The sequence below is a fragment of the Amyelois transitella genome, chromosome 31 (genome assembly GCF_032362555.1).
Source record: "Amyelois transitella isolate CPQ chromosome 31, ilAmyTran1.1, whole genome shotgun sequence".
Lineage (NCBI taxonomy): Eukaryota > Metazoa > Arthropoda > Insecta > Lepidoptera > Pyralidae > Amyelois > Amyelois transitella.
This window is the reverse complement of record NC_083534.1, coordinates 460,462-482,198: the sequence shown is the minus strand read 5'-3', so window position 1 is coordinate 482,198 and position 21,737 is coordinate 460,462. Positions and strand designations below refer to the sequence as shown.

At 39.9% G+C, this 21,737-nt stretch overlaps 2 protein-coding genes across 5 annotated transcripts in view; both read left to right on the top strand.

Moving 5' to 3' along the window:
* The window catches only part of LOC106129210 (serine/threonine-protein kinase 10), a 56,787-nt gene that overhangs the window by 11,500 nt on the left and 23,550 nt on the right, over positions 1 to 21,737 (top strand). For 3 of the 4 annotated variants that reach the window (XM_060953328.1, XM_060953325.1, XM_060953326.1), the window contains exons 2-15: positions 3,992 to 4,105; positions 5,245 to 5,370; positions 6,116 to 6,289; positions 7,352 to 7,458; positions 7,935 to 8,026; positions 9,136 to 9,266; positions 10,536 to 10,715; positions 11,389 to 11,532; positions 14,781 to 14,862; positions 18,439 to 18,551; positions 19,197 to 19,496; positions 19,915 to 20,514; positions 20,811 to 20,996; positions 21,499 to 21,637. In XM_060953328.1, coding sequence (XP_060809311.1) covers positions 4,079 to 4,105; positions 5,245 to 5,370; positions 6,116 to 6,289; positions 7,352 to 7,458; positions 7,935 to 8,026; positions 9,136 to 9,266; positions 10,536 to 10,715; positions 11,389 to 11,532; positions 14,781 to 14,862; positions 18,439 to 18,551; positions 19,197 to 19,496; positions 19,915 to 20,514; positions 20,811 to 20,996; positions 21,499 to 21,637 — 2,401 coding nt within the window. In that variant the 5' untranslated portion in view covers positions 3,992 to 4,078. Of the gene's footprint in view, positions 1 to 3,991; positions 4,106 to 4,268; positions 4,283 to 5,244; positions 5,371 to 6,115; positions 6,290 to 7,351; positions 7,459 to 7,934; positions 8,027 to 9,135; positions 9,267 to 10,535; positions 10,716 to 11,388; positions 11,533 to 14,780; positions 14,863 to 18,438; positions 18,552 to 19,196; positions 19,497 to 19,914; positions 20,515 to 20,810; positions 20,997 to 21,498; positions 21,638 to 21,737 lie in introns of those variants that run through there. The other variant, XM_060953327.1, reaches the window with a different exon arrangement.
* On the top strand, positions 15,097 to 18,247 carry LOC132903881 (52 kDa repressor of the inhibitor of the protein kinase-like). The gene has a single exon (XM_060953329.1). It carries the CDS (start codon positions 15,567 to 15,569, stop codon positions 18,081 to 18,083), a length of 2,517 nt encoding a protein of 838 aa, XP_060809312.1. The 5' UTR covers positions 15,097 to 15,566; the 3' UTR covers positions 18,084 to 18,247.

The following is a 21,737-nucleotide window of genomic DNA, read 5'->3' as shown; positions in this document are numbered from 1 at the left end:
GCAATTGCTCTTTCACGCCGGGAACCACACGGCATACATAAAAGAGATCAATCGAGATACCTCCTTTTATTGAAGGTGGTTAATAAGGTGCGGGTAGAGGGCTGATTCGAAATTTGAACTGTGTAATTAAACCTTACTCACACGTCGATGACGTTATCCGATGAGTAGTTTCTTTATCGTCATCTTTTTTTAATGACGTCACTACGGATTCATTTTTTATTAACTGCGTCCCGCCAACTTATATACATATCCCGGAAGACGATCTTCTTTCGCTTCATCCACATTCATAACTCTCTTCGTGCAAGCTCGGCGGTTTCGGGTACTCGACCTGACCCTTTGCCAGGACGTCCTTAATTTTATCAAGACACCCTTCCCACTCCGACCTTCCCCTCCACACTCTCCTTGTATATTTGTTTAATCAACCTGCTTTCATTCATCCTCTCCACATGACCAAACCATCTTCAACACACCCTTTGTATAAGCTAACTACATTTAAATCTAAAAATTAATATAATTTGCCGTGTTGTTACCGGCACCAATACAAAAAAGAATAGGTCCACTCCATCTCTTTCTCATGGATGTCGAAAAAGGCGACTAAGGAATAGGCTTATAAACTTGGGATTCTTCTTTTAGGCGATGGGCTAGCAAACTGTCACTATTTGAATCTCAATTCTATCATTAAGCCAAATAGCCGAACGTGGCCATTCAGTCTTTTCAAGACTGTTGGCTCTGTCTATCCCGCAAGGGATATAGACGTGACCATATGTATATATGTATGTGTAATATAATTTCGCACACTAAAGCGGCGAATGTCTAAAAATACCATATCTCTTACTCAAAGCAAACAAATCGCTGTCCGTCGTGTCATAGTAAGCGACGAATTACGTCATAAGGATGTCGTGCCGTGTTATACGACCTTGCCTGCAAATTGTATTGTAATAAGTTTTAAGTGCAACATTTTAATGGATCCCTTTTTATCCATCTCTTTCTCATGGATGTCGTAAAAGGCGATTAAGGGGCTGGCTTATAAACTTGCGATTCTTTTTTTAGGGGGATGGGCTGGCAACCCTGTCACTATTTGAATCTCAATTCTGTCGTTAAGCCAAACTGAACTGAGCTGAACGTGGCCTGTCAGTATTTTCGTGACTGATGGCTCTGTCTTCCCCGCAAGGGATAAAGACGTGACTGTATGTATACACATAATCATCAATCTTTACAATGTGGACAGAGCGAACAGTCTCGAAAAGACGGTAAGGCTAAGTTTAGTTGCACGATGGAATTCAGATTCTAATAGTGACAGGTGACTAGCTCTTAAGTTGTTTTTTACCCTTTTCTAGTCGCGTTTTTAATGATTATTACATTTGACTATTTCATTTTCCGTGTGCCGTGTGGTTCCCGGCACCAGTAAAAAAAAGAATAGAACCACTCCATCTCTTTCCCATGGATGTCGTAAAAGGCGACTAAGGGATAGGCTTACATACTTGGGATTCTTTTTTAGGCGATGGGCTAGCAACCTGTCACTATTTGAATCTCAATTCTATCATTAAGCCAAATAGCTGAGCGTGCTCTGTCTACCCCACAAGGGATATAGACGTGACCATATGTATGTATGGACTATTTCATTTTCAGTCGCTGTTAGTGGGCGTAAACGGACGTTTTCAGTGATAAAACTATACAAATATATATATAAATTGGTCATATGAATCGTTATGTCCTTCCGTCCATGGCCGCAACTGATAAGACTGTGTACCTCCCGTTGTTGGTAGGAAATTAATTTAGGTTCTTTAAAGTTTTGAATCATATGTCTATTTCCATGTATAAGATCACCGCTCGTTCCTAGAAAATTAGGCAGATGTTCTTTTTAAGAACTACTTTAAATAATATATTTATTCTTAAAAAAAATTGTTTGTTTGTTATTTTTGTAATATCTTTATTCCACAAACAAAATAACACATAAATAATATCGTACTAATATTATAAATGCGAAAGTATGTCAGGATGTCAGTATGGATGTTTGTTACTCTTTCACGCAAAAACTACTGAACCAATTACCATGAAATTTGGTATGTGGTTAGCTGAAGACCCAGAATAACACATAGGCTACTTTTTATCCCAGAGTTCCCGCGGTATTGATAGGGTTTCCATGCGGACGAAGTCGCGGGCGGCCTCTAGTTGTCATATAGGTATTTTCATTTCACAGCGTTGGTCGACGTCGAATAACTTAGAACTAAGTTTACTGCTTAATTTTAAGGTTTTGTACCTAAAAGATATAACGGGAGACTTGCTAGGTCAGACGGGAGTCGCTTCATGTTAAAACCTGACTCACCCAATCCAGGGTCCATGGTCAAAGGCGCACCCCGGGCTCCTCTCCGGAGTGGTGAGGGGATTCAAGCCAGGAGGAAGAAGCCATTGTACATATTCTTCTAAATCCAATAACTGTTTTGTAATTTGTTATTATATTTATTTTTATGTGCAATAAAGAGTTTATACAATAATGCGACCGGGTCTAAAGTCAGGTGGAAGAAGATAGTACGATAGAAAGATGTTGTTAGTATGAAAAATTTCTACCTACGCGTTACAAAAATAATCATAACATTTTGTTTGTGTTTGTGAGTCAGCTATTAATTTGTACTTTTTATTGGCATCGGAGACTGTTGCGAAGGCGACGTTTTTGGATCGGTTCAGATCGTGATGATACACATAACATAGCATATGATCACGTCTATATCCCCTGCGGGGTAAACAGAGGCCAACAGTCATCAAAATACTGTAAGACCACGTTTAGATCTGATACTAAAATTTATGTTTGTGTCACGGTGCCGTGTGGTTCCTGGCACCCATAAAAAAAAAGAATTGGCAACTCCATATCGCTCCCATGGATGTCGTAAAAAGCGAATAAAGGAAAGGCTAATTAACTTGGAATTCTTCTTGTAGGCGATGGTCAACCTGTCATTTTTTTAATCACAATTCCATCATTAAACTACAGCTGAACGCGGGTTTTCAGAATTCTCAAGACTATAAGCTCTGCCTACCCCGCAAGTGATATAGACGTGATTGTATGAACATATATGTAAACCTTATCTACGTATGCTATGTGAACATGTGTTTACATTGATGACTTTCTTTACTCGTTACACAAAATCTGTCACTTGCCATCAACATAATTTTGAATGAAGAGAGTTATGAATGTGGATGAAGCGAAGGAAGTATGCAGAGATCGTGGCAAGTGGAAAGAAGTAGTCTCTGCCTATCCCTCCGGGAAAGAGGCGTGATTTTATGTATGTATGTATAATTTTGAACCGGTAAATTCAACCTTGCCGACGACCTAGTAAGGTCGGCGGGGCTGTGTGACCCTCGTCGCTTCGTCGAAATTCTTGCAATAATTCATATTGTCACGTCTATATCCCTTGCGTGGTAGACAGAGCCAATAGTGCAGAAGAGACTGATAGGCCACGTTCAGCTGTTTGGCTTTATGATAGAATTGAGATTCAAATAGTGACAGGTTGCTATGCCCATCGCCCAAAATAAGAATCCCAAGTTTATGAAGCCTATCCCTTAGTCGCCTTTTACGACATCCATGGGAAAGTGATGGAATTGTATTGGTGCCGGGAACCACACGGCACGAAAATAAATCTATTCTATTCTTTTCTGTTAGCCTAACCTACCTACTTTACCTTGATAAACTTTTACAATCTGCTCGAAAGAAGAGCTTTTTATTACCAGCTACCATACAAAATTAATTAGAGTGTGGAGGGAAAGATCGGAGTGGGAAGACCTAGACGAACGTATGTATCTTGATCAAATTAAGGACGTCCTGGTAAAGGGTCAGGTCAAAAGTACTTGAATGTGGATGAAGCGAAGGAAATATGCAGAGATCGTGGCAAGTGGAAAGAGTTAGTCTCTGCCTACCCCTCCGGGAAAGAGGCGTGATTTTATGTATGTATGTGTATACAAAATCACTATTATTTATTTGTCTGTATGTTTGTTCCAGCGATGCGCCGTGCGGCCGCCGTGTGACGACGATGTGCAATGACGGCTGAGGGCGCCGCGCGTCGAACACGGCGCGCCACAACGCAACATGTCGTTTTTTAATAACCTTAAGAAGGTAGGTACATCACACACGTCTATACTAATATTATATCTATCTATCTATATTATATCTTCTATAATCTTACCTATAATATTATAAAGCTGAAGAGTTTGTTTGTTTGTTTGTTTGAACGCGCCAATCTCAGGAACTAGTGGTTCGAATTGGAAAATTCTTTTTAATAACCTTAAGAAGGTAGGTGCATCACACACGTCTATGACTTACTTGACTTAAGGTCCTATGTCCCCTAGCTGGGGCAGAGGGCATCCACAGTGCGTCGCCATCCCGCTCGGTCTTGAGCTTCGCGTTTGACACACGTCTATAGTAATATTATAAAGCTGAAGAGTTTGTTTGTTTGTTTGCGCTAATCTCAGGAACTACTGGTTCGAATTGGAAAATTCTTTTTGCGTTGAATAGACCATTTATCGAGGAAGGCTTTAGGTTATATATAGCATCACGCTGCAACTATTAGGGGCGAAGAAATAATGGAAATTGTGAAATATAAAAAACGGGGAAAATTATTCATACTTGAGGGCTTCAATGATGCCAAAAATAACTTGGCAGTTTCGGGTACTCTTGATCTGACCCTTTGTCAAGATGTCCTTGATATATAATATATATTATATTTCAAGGATTTAGGACAAGGACTTGATATATAATATATATTATATATCAAGGACTTCGTCCGCGTGGGATAGTTATATTATACGTATAATATAGGGCTTCAATGATGCCCAAAATAACTATTCCACGCGTACGAAGTCGCGGGCGCATCTACAATACAATACAATACAATACAATACAATACAAATTATCTTTATTGCCCATAATTAAAAAATACAAACGTAGTAGAAACATACATTATGAACATGTTGAGCAAAGGCGGACTTATCGCTAAGCAATCTCTTCCAGCCAACCACATCTAGTCCTACTATACTATTATAAAGGCGAAAGTTTGTATGGATGTATGGATGTTTGTTACTCTGTCACGCAAAAACTACTGAACCGATTACCATGAAATTTGGTATTGAAGACCCAGAATAACACATAGGCTACTTTTTATCCCAGAGTTCCCGCGGGATTGATAGGGTTTCCATGCGGACGAAGTCGCGGGCGGCCTCTAGTATATAATATATATATATTTTTTTTGTTTCCAGGTCCTGCACCTAGGCAGCGGCCATGACGCGAAGAAGAAGAAGGTATTCGCGAACATTCGCGACAACTGCGACCCGGCCGAGAACTGGGACATGATCGGGGAGCTGGGCGATGGCGCTTTCGGAAAGGTCGGCCATTGATATCTTTATACATACATACATACCGTGCCGTGTGGTTCCCGGCACCATTACAAAAAAGAATAGGACCACTCCATCTCATTCCCACGGATGTCGTTAAAGGCGACTATGGGATAGGCTTATAAATTTGGGATTCCTTTTTTAGGCGATGGGCTAGCAACCTGTCACTATTTGAATCTCAATTCTATCACTAAGCCAAACAGCTGAGCGTGGCCATTCAGATTTTTCAAGACTGTTGGCTCTGTCTACCCCGCAAGGGATATAGATGTGACCATATGTATGTATGTATCATTACTTTATTTAGTGCAGTTTGTTACCGCTTCTTCTGCACTGACGCCTTGGAAGCGGCAGTAAACTTAGTTTTAAGTAATTTATTTGACGTCAACCAATGTTGTTAAATCATACGTTTTGACAATTATTAAGAGGTATGAAGTATCCTATATTAATGAATAAAAATTTTGAATTTTGACGAGAGAATGCTCTCCTATATATATACATATGTATCACTAGAGGCCGCCCGCGACTTCGTCCGCATGGAAACCCTATCAATCCCGCGGGAACTCTGGGATAAAAAGTAGCCTATGTGTTATTCTGGGTCTTCAGCTACCTACATACCAAATTTCATGGTAATCGGTTCAGTAGTTTTTGCGTGAAAGAGTAACAAACATCCATACAAACTTTCGCCTTTATAATAGTAGTAGGATTAGATAAAAATCTCACGTATTCCAAATTCCAGGTGTACAAAGCCCAGCACAAGACAACCGGCCAGCTGGCCGCGGCCAAGATGTGCGTTCTGGACAACGAGGATGACCTCGCCGACTTCACGGTGGAGATTGACATCCTGTCGGAGTGCCGGCACCCCAACGTGGTGGAGTTGCACGAGGCGTACTTCATTGACAACAAGTTGTGGGTGAGTTGTGCTAATACATACATACATAATATAGTCGCGTCTATGTGGTTTCATATAGACATACATACATACATATACATACATGCATATACGTACATACATATACATACATACATATACATACATACATATACATGCATACATATACATACATACATATACATACATACATATACATACATACATATACATACATACATATACATACATACATATACATACATACATATACATGCATACATATACATACATACATATACATACATACATATACATGCATACATATACATACATACATATACATACATACATATACATACATACATACATAGACATATGTAGCGGGAGCGATGATTCGGCTCGACCGCCACCAAAGGGAAGATCTTCCGCCAGGCGAGGTGTTATGCCTGGGGAACCGCGGCTCCAACGGTGTTGTGTCGGAGGTTGTATATATAGCTCCAATCCGTGAAATCTCTGAAATCGCGATTTGGGTTCTTCGCTGCTATTGGCTGAGCGCGTCGATTTCTTCACGATGATTGACAGTAGTTGTTTGATTTGATGTTTGTGGCGAGTGGCGTAGAGATGTCGCCACAACATACATACCTACATATAGTCACGTCCATATCCCTTGCGGGGTAGACAGAGCCAATAGTCTCGAAAAGACTGAATGGCCACGTTCAGATGCTCGGTTACATATGCTACATATGCTAGTTAGATATGCTAGTTACAGTTACATATAGTCGCGTCTATATCCAATGAGGGGAGAGACAGACCCAAGGACGGTCAACTATTTAATTCCTGTTACTGTATCTTCTTTCATATTCACAACTTTCTGTCTGTAAGAAAACCTGCCAAAAACGGTCAAAAACTATCCATTATAAACAGCTGAACGTGGCCTGTCGAGTCCTTCAAGACTTTTGGCTCGGTCTAGCCCGCAAGGGATATAGACCTAATTATATGAATGAATAATGAATGAACGAACGAATGAATGAACGAACGAATGAACGAATGAAGGAATGAATGAACGAACCACTACAAAGCGTCCGTTTGTTCACATTCCAGATGTTATTGGAGTATTGCGACGGTGGCGCCCTCGACTCGGTAATGGCGGAACTAGAGAAAGGTCTGAACGAGCCGCAGATCGCGTACGTCTGTCGGGAAATGTGCAGGTAATTATTGTGATCTAATCTATATATACTAATATTATAAAGCTGAAGGGTTTGTTTGTTTGTTTGTTTGAACGCGCTAATCTCAAGAACTATTGGTTTGAATTGAAAAATTCGTTTTTGCGTTGATTGGACCATTTATCGAGGAAGGCTTTAGGCTGTCTAACATCACGCTGCAACTATGAAGAGCGAAGAATTATTAGCAACCTGTCACTATTTGAATCTCAATTCTATCATAAAGCCAAATAGCTGAACGTGGCCTGTCAGTCTTTTCAAGACTGTTGGCTCTGTCTACCCCGCAAGGGATATAGACGTGACAATATGTATGTATGTATGTATAAAATAAATGTACGAGTTACGTGCGCGTTTAACACATGTATTATTTATAAAAAAAAAATATATTGCGACGCGATAGTTTAAAAATTGTATTGTACAGCCAAACACAAATAGTGTTGTAAATTTTATAATTTATTTTGCAGGGGCCTGGAGTTCCTACACTCGCAGAAGGTGATCCACCGCGACCTGAAGGCCGGCAACGTGCTGGCCACCATGAGCGGCGGGGTCAAACTGGGTCAGTTGACCTTTGTAGCAAGTATAGAATAGAATTGAATAGATTTAGGTGCCGTGTGGTTCCCGGCAGTGCCGTGTGGTTCCCGGCACCAATTAAAAAGAATAGGACCAATCCATCTCTTTCCCATGGATGTCGTAAAAGGCGACTAAGGGATAGGCTTACAAACTTGGGAATCTTTTTTAGGCGATGGGCTAGCAACCCGTCACTATTTGAATCTCAATTCTATCATTAAGCCAAATAGCTGAATGTGGCCATACAGTCTTTTCAAGGCTGTGGGCTCTGTCTACCCCGCAAGGGATAAAGACGTGACCATATGTATGTATTTATGTATGTATAGAATAGATTTATTTTCAAAATTGGATACAAGGTATCACTTATTGACGTCACATCAGTTAAATCTAAATATAACTACTGCCGCTTCCAAAGCGCATGTGTAGAAGAAGCGGCGGAACAAACTACACTGCAGCATTATCATCGGACGTCAATATACAAATATAGATCTTTTAAATCTAAATCATGGACGAATGCACATTGTCTACATTGAAAAAAATAATGAATGTAGAACTAGTAACAATAGTTATTAATTATAGAAATATAGTTATTAACGTTATTTATTCCTACAGAAGATAGAAGAAGAAAAGAGGAGAGTAATCAATCAGTTTAAAATTACTAGGTATATTATTCAACGTATCAATTAATATTTTACCATAAAAATTATTTTTGACATATCTCTAGCAAACAAAATCATGGCAACCGTTGCTATGGTGTATACAAAGAAGGTTGCCTGCAACCTTCATTTCGTTTTTCTACTAGCTTTTATTGTCCGGAGCTTCGCTCGCGTGTATTGAACGCGGGATGGGCTTACAAACTTGGGATTCTTCTCTTAGACGATGCGCTAGCAACCTGTCACTATTTGAATCTCAATTCTATCTTAAAACCAAACAGCTGAACGTGGCCTGTCAGTCTTTTCAAAACTGTTGGCTCTGTCTACCCCGCAAGGGATATAGACGTGATTAGGTATATGTATATGTATGTATGTAAGTTTATCTATCGATAATACTGTTTTACCGACTTGTTATATTAAAAAAAATTAATTGTTTTTTTCACAGCTGATTTCGGCGTATCGGCAAAGAACAAGTCCACTTTGCAGAAACACGACACGTTCATTGGCACTCCGTACTGGATGGCGCCGGAGGTGGTGCTGTGCGAGACGTTCAGAGACAATCCGTACGATTTCAAGGTCAGTCATCGTCATCAAGGTCATCAGACATAGCGTTACTTACTGATAAAATAATAAATAAATAAATATATTCGGGACAAATTACACAGATTGAGTTAGCCTCGAAGTAAGTTCGAAACTTGTGTTACGAGATACTAACTCAACGATACTATATTTTATAATAAATAATTATATAGATAAACATCCAAGACATAGGCCAATCAGAGAAAGTTCATTTCTCATCATGCCCTGGCCGGGATTCGAACCCGAGACCGGTGGCACAGACAAGCGCACTTCCGCTGCGCCACAGAGGCCGTCAACTGATGAACAGTGTTACACAAATATTTCATGGCCAGTACATACATAAATAAAACCACGCCTCTTTCCCGGAGGGGTAGGCAGAAACTACCTCTTTCCATGGCCAGTACTATGTTAAATTTATCATAGATGGATAGATAGATAATTCATTTATTTGATTTGCTACACGCACAATTCACAATGTACATATGAAATACAAGTATTAATAAGGGTGTGAATTGCAGCAATACAAAAAGGTCATAACTCAACGAATTTATTTATTTAAACTTTATGCAAGTAAAATGTACAACAGGTGGACTTAATGCCAAAAGGCCAAAAGGCCAAATGCCATTCTCTGCCAGTCGAACTAATATAATATAATTTATTGCTTTCCTGAAATCAGTAAATATCATCAATGATTTCAGGCAAGCATTTGATAATGTTAACCACAGAAATTTGTTAAAAATATTGAAAATCTGTGGTGTATCGGGCAAAATGATGAATTGGTTGCGTTCATACTTTGGCGATCGTAGCTTTTGTGTTGTCACTGGTTGGTTACTCTTCAGGATCCTGTATGATTATCTCTGGAGTTCCCCAAGGCTCCCATTTGGGACCAAGTTTATTAAGGAACTCCTATCAATCAATTTGGAGGTTGTTGTGATAAAATCGTTCGATAAACATCCATACAATGAAATATGATCACATCAATATACCTTACGGGTTAGACAGAGCCAACAATCTAAAAGATCTATTTGTCACATTCACGACTTAATGATAGAATTGAGATTCAAATAATGACAGGTTGCTAGCCCATCGCCTCAAATCAGATTCCTAAGTTTATTAGCCTTTCCATAGACGTCTATTACGACATCCATGGAAAAAATTTGAGTCTAGAGCTATTCACTTTTCTATTGGTGCCGGGAACCACACGGCTCAATTTCTTTTTATGACTATGTAATTTATACATTGAAATTTGATAATTCTCCGTTCCAGGTGGACATATGGTCGCTAGGCATTACCCTGATAGAGTTCGCACAGATTGAACCCCCCAACCACGAGATGACTCCGATGAGGGTCCTGCTCAAGATACAGAAGAGTGACCCGCCGTGCTTGGAGCAACCGTCCAATTGGAGCAGATGTTTCAATGATTTCATCGCTAAAGCTTTAGTCAAGGTAAACATACACACATACATATGGTCACGTCTATATCCCTTGCGGGGTAGACAGAGCCAACAGTCTTGAAAAGACTGAATGGCCACGTTCAGCTGTTTGGCTTAACGATAGAATTGAGATTCAACTAGTGACAGGTTGCTAACCCATCGCCTAAAAAAGAATCCCAAGTTTGTAAGCCTATCCCTTAGTCGCCTTTTACGACATCCATGGGAAAGATATGGAGTGGTCCTATTCTTTTTTGTATTGGTGCCGGGAGGAACACGGAAATTTGTATTGGTGCCGGGAGCCACACGGCAAATGTTATTTTTATCAGTTAGTCATTAGTCAAGGTATGTATATCAGAATATGTATGTATATTCAACTTGTAATGGTTTAGTCAATATACATACCTCGCCTTTTCCCCGGAAGGGTAGGCAGAAACTACATCTTTCCACTTGCCACAATCTCTGCATACTTCATTCGCTTCATCCACATTCATATTTCTCTTTGTGCAAGCTTGGTTGTATTCAAAATTTTTATTCATTATTATATTATTTTAAACATCACTTAATAATTGAAGGGAATGCGCTAGCAACCTGTCACTATCTGAGTCTTATATATTCTTTAATATTCTTTCGCCTTTATTTTTTTTTGTATCAAAATGCTTCAAATAAAGATTTCCCTCGCCCCCCAGGACCCGGAGAAGAGGCCCACGGCGTCGGAGCTCCTCAAACACGAGTTCGTGCAAGGCGACCAGGACGCGAAGCCGCTCAGGGAGCTGCTGCTGGAGTACAGGGCCGAGGTCGTGGAGGAGGAGCTGCTGGACGACGAGTGCGAGGTGAGTGGAGTCTGTCTGCGTACCATACATACATACATATAGTCATGTCTATATCCCTTGCGGGGTAGACAGTGTTGTTCTGTCAATCCCAAGTTGGGATTCTTCTTGAAGGCGATGGGCTAGCAACCTGTCACTATTTGAATCTCAATTCTATCATCAAGCCACACAGCTGAATGCGGCCAATCAGTCTAGTTAACACTGTTGGCTCTGTGTACCATACAAGGATTATAGACGTGACTATATGTATGTCGTCTCTGTCTACCCCGCAAGGGATATAAACATGACTGTAATATATGTATGTCGTCACTGTCTTCCCCGCAAGGGATATAGACTTGATTATATAAAAGGAATAGCGCAAAAATTCCATTAAGTTATACAAATTAAGATAAATAATTAAAATTATGACTAGTCAACTATTAAGTGATGAAATTAAATACCGAGTATTATATATGTAGTCTATATAATGTATGTATATGACTAGTCAACTATTAGGTGATGAAATTAAATACCGGGTATTATATACCTAATGTAGTCTATATAATGTATGTATATGACTAGTCAACTATTAGGTGATGAAATTAAATACCGGGTATTATATACCTAATGTAGTCTATATAATGTATGTATATGACTAGTCAACTATTAGGTGATGAAATTAAATACCGGGTATTATATACCTAATGTAGTCTATATAATGTATGTATATGACTAGTCAACTATTAAGTGATGAAATTAAATATCGGTATTTATATATATGTAGTCTATATAATAATAATAGTATAATGTATGTATAATTCTATAACTAACCCCACCTGTGTTCGCTTGCGCACGCTTACTAACAGAAATTACGGAGGGCGAGGACGAAACCTATTAAGGAGCAGTATCATAGGATTGGTTAGTATTTAAACACGGCTTACCTAATAAATATACAGGGTGACATTTAAAACAACTTCATCCTTTTAAACATAGACTATACCCATGCTTCTGAGCCGTTTGAGCCTATTTTTATTCAAATTAAACGTCATCATTTTCACATTTAAAAAGCCCTCAAAAACTACGTCACACGCTTTATTAAAGATTAATACTACAAAAAGAAATTTAACCCTTCTTTGCATGGTGATGGAAATTTCAATCATAACATTTAGTGAAGAAAAAAAGGTACTCAAAAACTGTAAACTTTAAATTTGTTGTTGCTAGCAACTTTATAAATGACTATTGCGTACAACAAAACCCTAGTACCAGTCTACTAGAAGAAGAATTACAATAAAAAAAAAGAAAGGTCACTTCGGTGTAAATTTCCCAAATGTAAAGGCTATTCCACAATTTCGTGTAATCAATGTGAAGTTAATTTGTGGTTGAATAAAAATAATAATTGTTTTTTAAATTATCATTTAGAATAAAGGAGATTAAGTAAACAATATCTTTTGACTTATTTAGTAATGAGTTATATATGTAACAATGTATAATGATGTAAATTTTCATCACTGTTTTTTAAATAATTCAAATTCTTATTTATACTAGGATTTTTTTAAATATTTTTCCTTTAATCTAGAGCATTAATTACATCAACCTGATTTATTTTAAAAGAAATAGGAAAAATCATGCAATGAAGGGTTAAACATGTTTACATGTAAATAAATGTCTGAAAAATAAATTTGACCCTGTATACGGGACAAATTACACAGATCGAGTCAGCCTCGAAGTGAGTTCGAGACTTGTGTTACGAGATACTAACTCAACGATACTGTATTTTATAATAAATACTTACTTACGTACGGTACGCAAGTATGTACCTAAAAAATTGATTGACGCAAAAAAAAAAATATGATTACTATAAAATTTTGATACATTTAAATGCATGTAATGGGTAACATCAGTGTCGGAAGAATGTGATTTGATTGTACGTTTTTTTTAAACGGTTTTATTTAGTTCACCCCGTTTGTTTTATTTATTCTTGGGTCAAATTTAGTAATTCAAATTTCACCCTCTTCCTGTCAACCGATTAATCTGAAATTTTGTATACACTTTGGATTTTGGTGACAATATAATTATGTTTATTCATTATCATTTAATTATAAATTGATTTTCACGAAACATCACACTTTGACATTGTAGAACGTGACTGTAGCGACATCTGTCAGAGACAATTAAAAGAATGGACAAGGTTTTTATAAACATGTACGTGTATCCATGCATATAATAAAACTGTAACTGAACTTTGTCTGTACATTGAAGATATTTAAAAAAAAAAATATAAGGGGTCTTTTTAGGGTCAATAGAAGCTAAAACAATGTTTTTTAGAATATTTGTCTGTCTGTCTGTCTGTCCGTCTGTCTGTATGTTTGTACGCGCATCACGCAAAATCTACCGAACGGATCTGAACGAAATTCGGCACACAGATATAGTAAGTAACCTGGATTAGAATACAGGCCACTTTTTATCCTGAAATTCTATCCCAAGGGGATGAAATAGGGGGTGCAAGTTTGTATGGAACTTCGTCGTTTTTGAATCGATGTAAAAAGCTATGAATAATTAATTTTTTTATATTTATTATACCTAATTGTAATAAATTATATGTACGTTAATGGTAACATTGTGTGTGCTACATTGCTTGCGAACCGGGATTGCAGCCGCCAGGTCCTCCGCCTGCGTCGAAGGTAAATCCTATACTGTACACTAGCTGTGCCCGAGACTTCGTCCGCGTGGAATTGTTATTTTGGGCATCATTGAAGCCCTCAACGATGAATTATTTTCCGCGGGTTTTAAGATATTTTTGGGGGTTTAGTTTATGCTTTGTTTTTTTTTGTTATCATAACTTTTAATGGATTTTCTGATGTCAACCGAGAAATGCTCGGTCACCCAGGTACTTAATAAATATCTTCTTTCTCCTGCCTTTAGTCCCGGTCACATACCCACCACTCTGGATAAAAGCCTGGAGTATACCTTTGACCGTGGATCCTAGATTGGGCGAGTCAGATTTTTGCACGAAACGACTCCCGTCTGACCTCCGCAACCTTTGCAGGGGAACCGGCCCCGTATTGGATCGATCATGGTAACACATCCAGTTGCCTGAATGTACAGGTTTCCTCATGACTTTCATCCTTCTCCTAACTTTAGTCCCGGTTGCATCCTCACCACTCTGAACAGGAGCCCGATATGCGACTTTTGGACAATGGATCCCGAATTGGTTTCCTCACCACAAATGACAGACGTTTTTATTGATTTTTTTTTTAATATTTTTTTACCAGGATCACCGCAGTTCCCAGATGCATATGGAGATGGAAGATGACTCCACCTCAGTCAGGTCCGGGGAGACGCCAGACGTCAAGAGTGAGTTGCAATTTGAACGTCTATACCCCTTGCGGGGTGGACAGAGTCAGCAACCTTGAAAGGCTGACAGGTCACGTTCAGCTGTATGGGCTTAATGATAGAATTGAGATTCAAATAGTGACAGGTCGCTAGCTCATCGCCTAAAAGATTAATCCCAAGCTTATAAGCCTAGCCCTTAGTCGCCTTTTACGACATCCATGGGGGTAGAGATAGGTTTTTCCACGGGCGTAGCCAGGGGGAGGGTTCTGGGGGTTTAAACCCCCCCCGAAAAGTTAAGATTAACATCTCATCCATTCCCATTCTTACGCTAAGATAGGTATGTGGTTTGGTTGGATTCTATCACCCGGCCCGCGCTTCGTCACACACAATCGTTTAACCGATCGCATTCGGTAACCTTCGTATATTTTCGTGCCGTTTCGTATCCCACGCGCACGCACTTGTCGTGTCGTGTTCATTTACCAACGATCATCGAGTGAGAGTAGTAAAGCAGAGGACAATAATTTACAGTGACTATTATTAGAGGTTATTTTGTCATTTTTGTGATACGTAAGTAGATTTATAATTTCCACTACTTATTACGTTTAAAATAGCAATACTAATAAAATGAGAATTAATTAATTATTAATTCTCATGGATGGGTGTACTTATTGCTGGTTAGATAAATAAATAGATAGTATTTTTTTATTATTTTAGATTACGAGAAAATGGAGAAAAAGAAAAGAAAAGGCGATAAACTTAAAGGTATGGAGTATTGGAAAAAGTGGTGTGGTTCACCGGCTACCCGTAAACAAGAGAATTTGGGACCAACAACTAGTTTGCATGCTGACAATAAAATTGTGATCACAAGCGAGCCTTCGACTTCATTTACGGTATCCAATGTCGAGACCGAGTCGGTGGTGTCGCCAGCGCCCTGTTTTATACCTACCACTACCGACCCTTCACTTAGCCTAGAACCGACCAGCAGCAGCACCAGCTCATCTGTTACGTCATCTTCACATTCTTCTAAATTGGATGTTGGTTTTTATGCGACTGAAGACAATATCGAGAATGAATATCTAAAGGCCCAAATTTTAAAAGAGCCTTGGACTCCACCTCAAGATTACAAGTTTCCCATTTCTACAAAACGAAATTTGCGCTTTCAAATGAAATGGATGGAAAGATTCCCCTGGTTGGCATATTCTGAGTATAAAAGTGGAGCATATTGTAGAATTTGCGTCGTAATGAGACGTTCGCTTGATGAAGGTAAAGGGGGCCATCAGCGGGTCGGCCAGCTTGTAACCGATCCTTTTTGCAAGTGGAAGAATGCATTAGAAATATTTGAAACTCATGCAAAATCAGGATATCACAAACGAAATTTGGAACTCGCAGATAACTTCCTAAAAGTAATGTCTTCTCAGGTTGTTTCAGTTGATGAGCAGTTGTCTTCTGAAAGAAAAAGACAGCAACAAGAAAATCGAAAAAAACTAATCCCCATCGTAAAAGGAATAATTTTTTGCGGCAAACAAGGTATACCTTTAAGAGGTAAAACTGATTCGGGACGGATTCACGTTACACCGGAGTCTGAACAACCACTTCAGAATGAGGGTAATTTTCGAGCTCTATTGCGGTACGCAGCCGAATCTGGGGATAAAGATCTTTCGGAGCATTTGATCACTTCTCAGAAGAATGCCCTTTACACGAGCCCACAAATCCAAAATGAAATAATTGACATTTGTGGTGAAATTATTCAACACAAGATCATTAACGAAGTAAAGGAAGCTATTTTTTTTTCGATTCTCGCTGACGAGACAACTGACATTGCGCGTATGGAGCAAGTCTCATTGTGCTTGCGATATGTTGATTCAAAAGATGCGAAACAACATAAAGTTAAGGAGATGTTTTTAGAGTATATTCCAACTGTTGACGTGACAGGATCCGGTCTTGCAAATCTTATAATTACAGCTCTGAAAAAGCATGGACTTGATTGTTCTCATGTGGTTGGTCAAGGTTACGATGGAGCTGCAGCTATGAGTGGGTATTTGCACGGTGCCCAAGCATTTATTCGTCAAGACTGTCCTCTTGCTCTTTATGTACATTGTAGTGCACACTCTCTCAATCTCGCTATTGCCGACTCATGTTCTCAAGCAGAAGTACGAAACTGCGTTGGAATCGTACAATCTGTTGGTTCCTACTTTAGACATTCGGCTCAACGCACTGCTGTTCTGAAAGAAAAAATTAGGGATTTGTTACCGGCTGATCATCAAAAAAGCTTGCTTGCAATGTGTGAAACACGGTGGGTTCATAAGCATGAAGCCGTTATAAGATTTAAAGAAATTTATTCAGCGATTGTGCATGCTCTCGAAGAACTCCAATCTAGCCACAATAAAGAAACATCGCAACAAGCCGTCCAAATGCTTAACACACTTCGATCTTCGAATTTTGTTATGTGCCTAGTAATTCTTCAAAAAGTTATGAGCTATACATTGTCGCTGTCAAAGCAACTGCAGACAGTTAACGCAGACCTCATAACAGCATTCAGCCACGTTGATAATGTTATTAATGCTTTGCAACTTTTAAGAGACAAAGTTGACGAAGAGTATCTCCATCTATATGAAGAAGCAAAGGTGTTGCTCGAAGAAAATGGTGGTATACTGCTTATGCCACGTATTGTCGGAAGGCAGCTGAATCGCTCAAATATTCCTGCGTCGGATATATCCACGTATTATAAATTAAATTTATTCATCCCTTTTCTCGACCATACAATACAACAATTGATTGAGAGGTTTATAAAACACCGTAAAGTAGTATCGGCACTATCTTGTGTGTTACCGTCAAATTTTGCGACCAGTTGTGAAATTGAAGAGGCATTTTGTATGTATTCGACAGTGCTGCCCGAAAAATGTTCATCTGTTGTCAAAGCAGAACTTGAAGTGTGGAAAGCAGCCATGACTCTCACATCCCCTATTCCAAAATCAGCTCTGGAATGCTTAGATAACTGCGACCAAAAACTATATCCAAATATTTACACATTGTTGCAAATATTGGCGACCATACCTGTTTCCACTGCTACCCCAGAAAGGACTTTTTCAAGCCTAAGAAGACTTAAAAACTACTTGAGAAACACAACAAGTGAAAACAGATTGAATGGCTTGGCTCTCATGAACATTCACTATATGATAGAAATTGACGCGAATGAAGTAGTGGATATATTTAAAAAGAAAAACAGAAGATTAATTCTGTAATGCGTTTATAAGAGAAAGGCATTTTTTTATATAGTCGATACTGTACCACTGCTCAAAAAAGAACTTCCCAAATTCTCCATTTTCTTATGAATATAAGGATTATTTTATGTACTTTTGGTCTTTTTATTTTCTTGAACCCCCCCCGATACCAAAACCTGACTACGCCCGTGGGTTTTTCATTGGTGCCGGGAAAAACACGGACCTACATTTACATTTTTTTCCCCCCAAAAAAACAAACAAGTATTAAAATTTTGTCTTTTTTTATTTTGTTGGCACGTACAGGTACAAAATGAACCCTGTGCGGGCGAGCTATCTTGTCGCTATTAGTTTATTAAAAAAAATCTGCCCTCCACAGTGTCGGAGCCGCCTGCCCCGGCCGCCCCCGCGCCCCCCGCCGCCCCCGCGCCCGCCGCGGCCGCCAAGCGCGCCCGAGGCGAGGACTCCGGGCCCGCTGACAGGAAGGCGCCGGTGAGATCTCTATATATATATATATATCGTTTTTATATCCCATTTTAAGATCCGAAATTTGCAGTTTGGCAAGAAGCATGAACCGTAAAAGTGGAACAGGGCCGGCCACGTCGAACTTTCAAGGGCCAAATTTTGAATGGCTTTATAGAAGGGAGATGTTAGGAGGACTCCGTTATCGTCGAATATGCGTGAAAAGAGCAATGAATGCGGAGGAAGCGGTAGAGGTCTGTAAGGAAACTGTAAGCAAGTGGAAATTGCGATTTCGATTTGATGTTTGAAATTGAATGTTTAATTAAGTTCAAAGTACTTTCAAACCTTTATTAAGCTTAAGTTTGTTAACAGTTTATATAGTAGTAATAATAATTGCAATGTTATGAAAGAGCGGTGCCTCCTGGCACAAGCAAAATTTGCTTAAAAATAGACTCCCACAACTTGTGTTATGTTAACTTACCTTTGGTTACCTAAATAAACATTTTAATTTTTTTTTTATTTTTTAATCGCACGCGTGAACTGTGTCTTCAAAAAAAAAATTAAAAAAAAAATGTCTTAAGAATTTCATTTGTTGTGAAATGAACGAGTTTCTTGTTTTGAATAATTCAATTTTAATTCTAATTTTAATCCAAAAACGATGTCTCCACTCTGCAGGCGCCAAAGAAAGAGAAAGGCCCCGCGCCGCCTCCCCCCGCCTCGCCCCCCGCCTCCCCCGCGCTGCCCCCCGCCGGCGCCGCATCCGCTCCGAGCGCCGCCAGCCTCGCTACGAGCGTCACAAGCGTCGTCACGAGCGTAACCAGCGTCACCACGAGCGTTTCGAGCGTTACCACGAGCGTAACCAGCGTCACCACGAGCGTGACAAGCGTTACCACGAGCGTGACAAGCGTTACCACGAGCAAAAAGCCGCCCGCGCCCCCGCCGCCGCACGCCGTAGGGAAACTCATTGTGGACCAGGTATATACAGTCTTGTTATATATTTTTACTTTAGACTCATTTATATGTATCTATTTATAAAAATTTTAGCATATTAAACCTGATGCTTGAGGCCTAGGCGAACGTACCTTGATCGAATCGGAGACGTTCTGGCAAAAGGTCAGGTCAAGAGTACCCGAAACCGACGAACTTGCATGAAGAGAGTTATAAATGTGGATGAAGCGAAAGAACTGTGCAGAGATCGTGGCAAGTGGAAAGAGGTGGTCTCTGCGGGAGAGAGGCGTGATTAATGTATATATGTTAAACGAACATTATATACATGATAACATTATATTAGATTGTTGGCTCTGTCTACCCCGAAAGGAATAAAGACGTACGTGACGTACGTACGTGACTATATGAATGAATTAATAAATGAACATTATATACTTTTTCTCAGGTATGCCGCGACGCGGAGAAGGCCGTAGAGAACAACAAACACACAGACAAGACGACGGACAAAAAACCAAAGCCAACCGCGGTGGTGACCAACGATGTTACCACCACAACTCCATCCCCAGAACTGGTTAAAGACAAGAGAAACTCCATCATCGACAAAACAGAAGATAGACTTGACAGAGCGGAGAAGAACGACAAAGTGACAGAAATAAGAATTGAATCCAACGACAACTCTGTAGCTATAGTTGATAATAAGAAAACTGAGATTATTAATTTGGTGGCGGATAGAAGGAGATCGCTCGAGGAGAAGTTCAATAATAACGTTGAGAGGCACAGGAGTTCCATTGAGAGCAAAATGTCCGTGGAAGATAGAGTTGAGAAGAGATTGGAAGACGCCAGGAATTTGGTTATAGTCGAGAAGAACAACGTAGGAGTGGAGATTGAGAACGATAAGAGGTGTTCGGTTAGTGAGCGTGTTGAGAAAATCGAGGAGTGTGTCAGTGACGGTGTCAAAGTGAACGTGGAAGTGAATAGGATAGGCAGTAGAGACGAGAGGAGTAGGAGATCGCAGCAGAATCTGGTAGAGATCAGGCCTGTCACGGTGAGTTTCTTTTTTAAATCTTCTCCCTCCCGGCTTTAGTCCCGGTTGCATCCTCACCGCTCTGGAGAGGAGCCCGGGGTAAGCTCTTGACCGTGGATCTACTAGATTGGCTGATTCAGGAGCGACTCCCGTCTGACCTACGCAACCTTTGCAGGGGAACCTCACCCGTATTGGATCGATCATGGTTACATCCAGTTGCCTGAATGTGCAGGTTTTCTCACGATGTTTTCCCTCACCGTAAGAGCATCGGTTAGTTTTCACAAACTCATGTACATAACTTGTAAATTTTTTCACAGCCAACTAAGGACTTCGCGCCGCTACCACCCACCCAACTAGTGGTAGTCCCCACCACGGTGGTCCCGCTGGAACCCCGCGCGGTTGTGGTGGAGGCGGGAATCGAACCCAACTCCCTCGCCGCGTCGCCGGCCGGTCTTGTCACTTTAACCACTACACATCCGCCGGTGCTTAATCTTAATAGAGACGTGAGTTACATTGTTTTAATCATATTGACGTACACAGCGTTCATTCATTCATTAATTCTTACATTTCATTCGTACATACATATAGTCATTGTCATAGACAGCGTTTACTCATTAATTAATTACTCAATTAATGATTTAATTCATTCTTACATTTCATTCATGCGTACATATAGACACGTTTATATCCCTTGCGAAGTAGACGGAGTCAAAAGTCTCGAAAAGACCAATAGGCCACGTTCAGGTACTTGGCTTAATGATAGAGTTGATTCATATAGCGACAGGTTGCTAGCCCATCGTCTAAGAGAGGAATCCCAAGTATATAAACCTTTCCCTTAGTCGCCTATTCTTACCTATTCTTTTTTCTATTAGTGCCGTTAGTATCTAGTAACTTAACTAACTAGTAACTTAGTATCTAGTAACACAAGTCTCGAACTTGCTTCGAGGCTAACTCGATCCGTGTAATCTGTCCCGTATGTATATATTTATTTGTTAATACCCACAGCTACCCCCCAACGCGGTGACGATATCAACAACGCCGCCGATAGACGAGGTGGTGATCGTGGGCGCCGCTTCCTCCTCCGACGACGACTGCTTCGCGCCGTCCTCGCTAGACTCGCTCGACACCGCGGCTTCTTACACAGGTACATGGCGAGATATATTTCAATGGATAGACAAGGAAATTCTAGCTTGATCACGCTGAAAATGATGGTTTTAAAGGGATGATATTGCGATGATAAGATA

What these genes read in the sequence shown, in the direction of transcription:
- LOC132903881 (XM_060953329.1), top strand. Translation starts at nt 15,567, where the DNA reads ATGGAGAAAAAGAAAAGAAAAGGCGATAAACTTAAAGGTATGGAGTAT.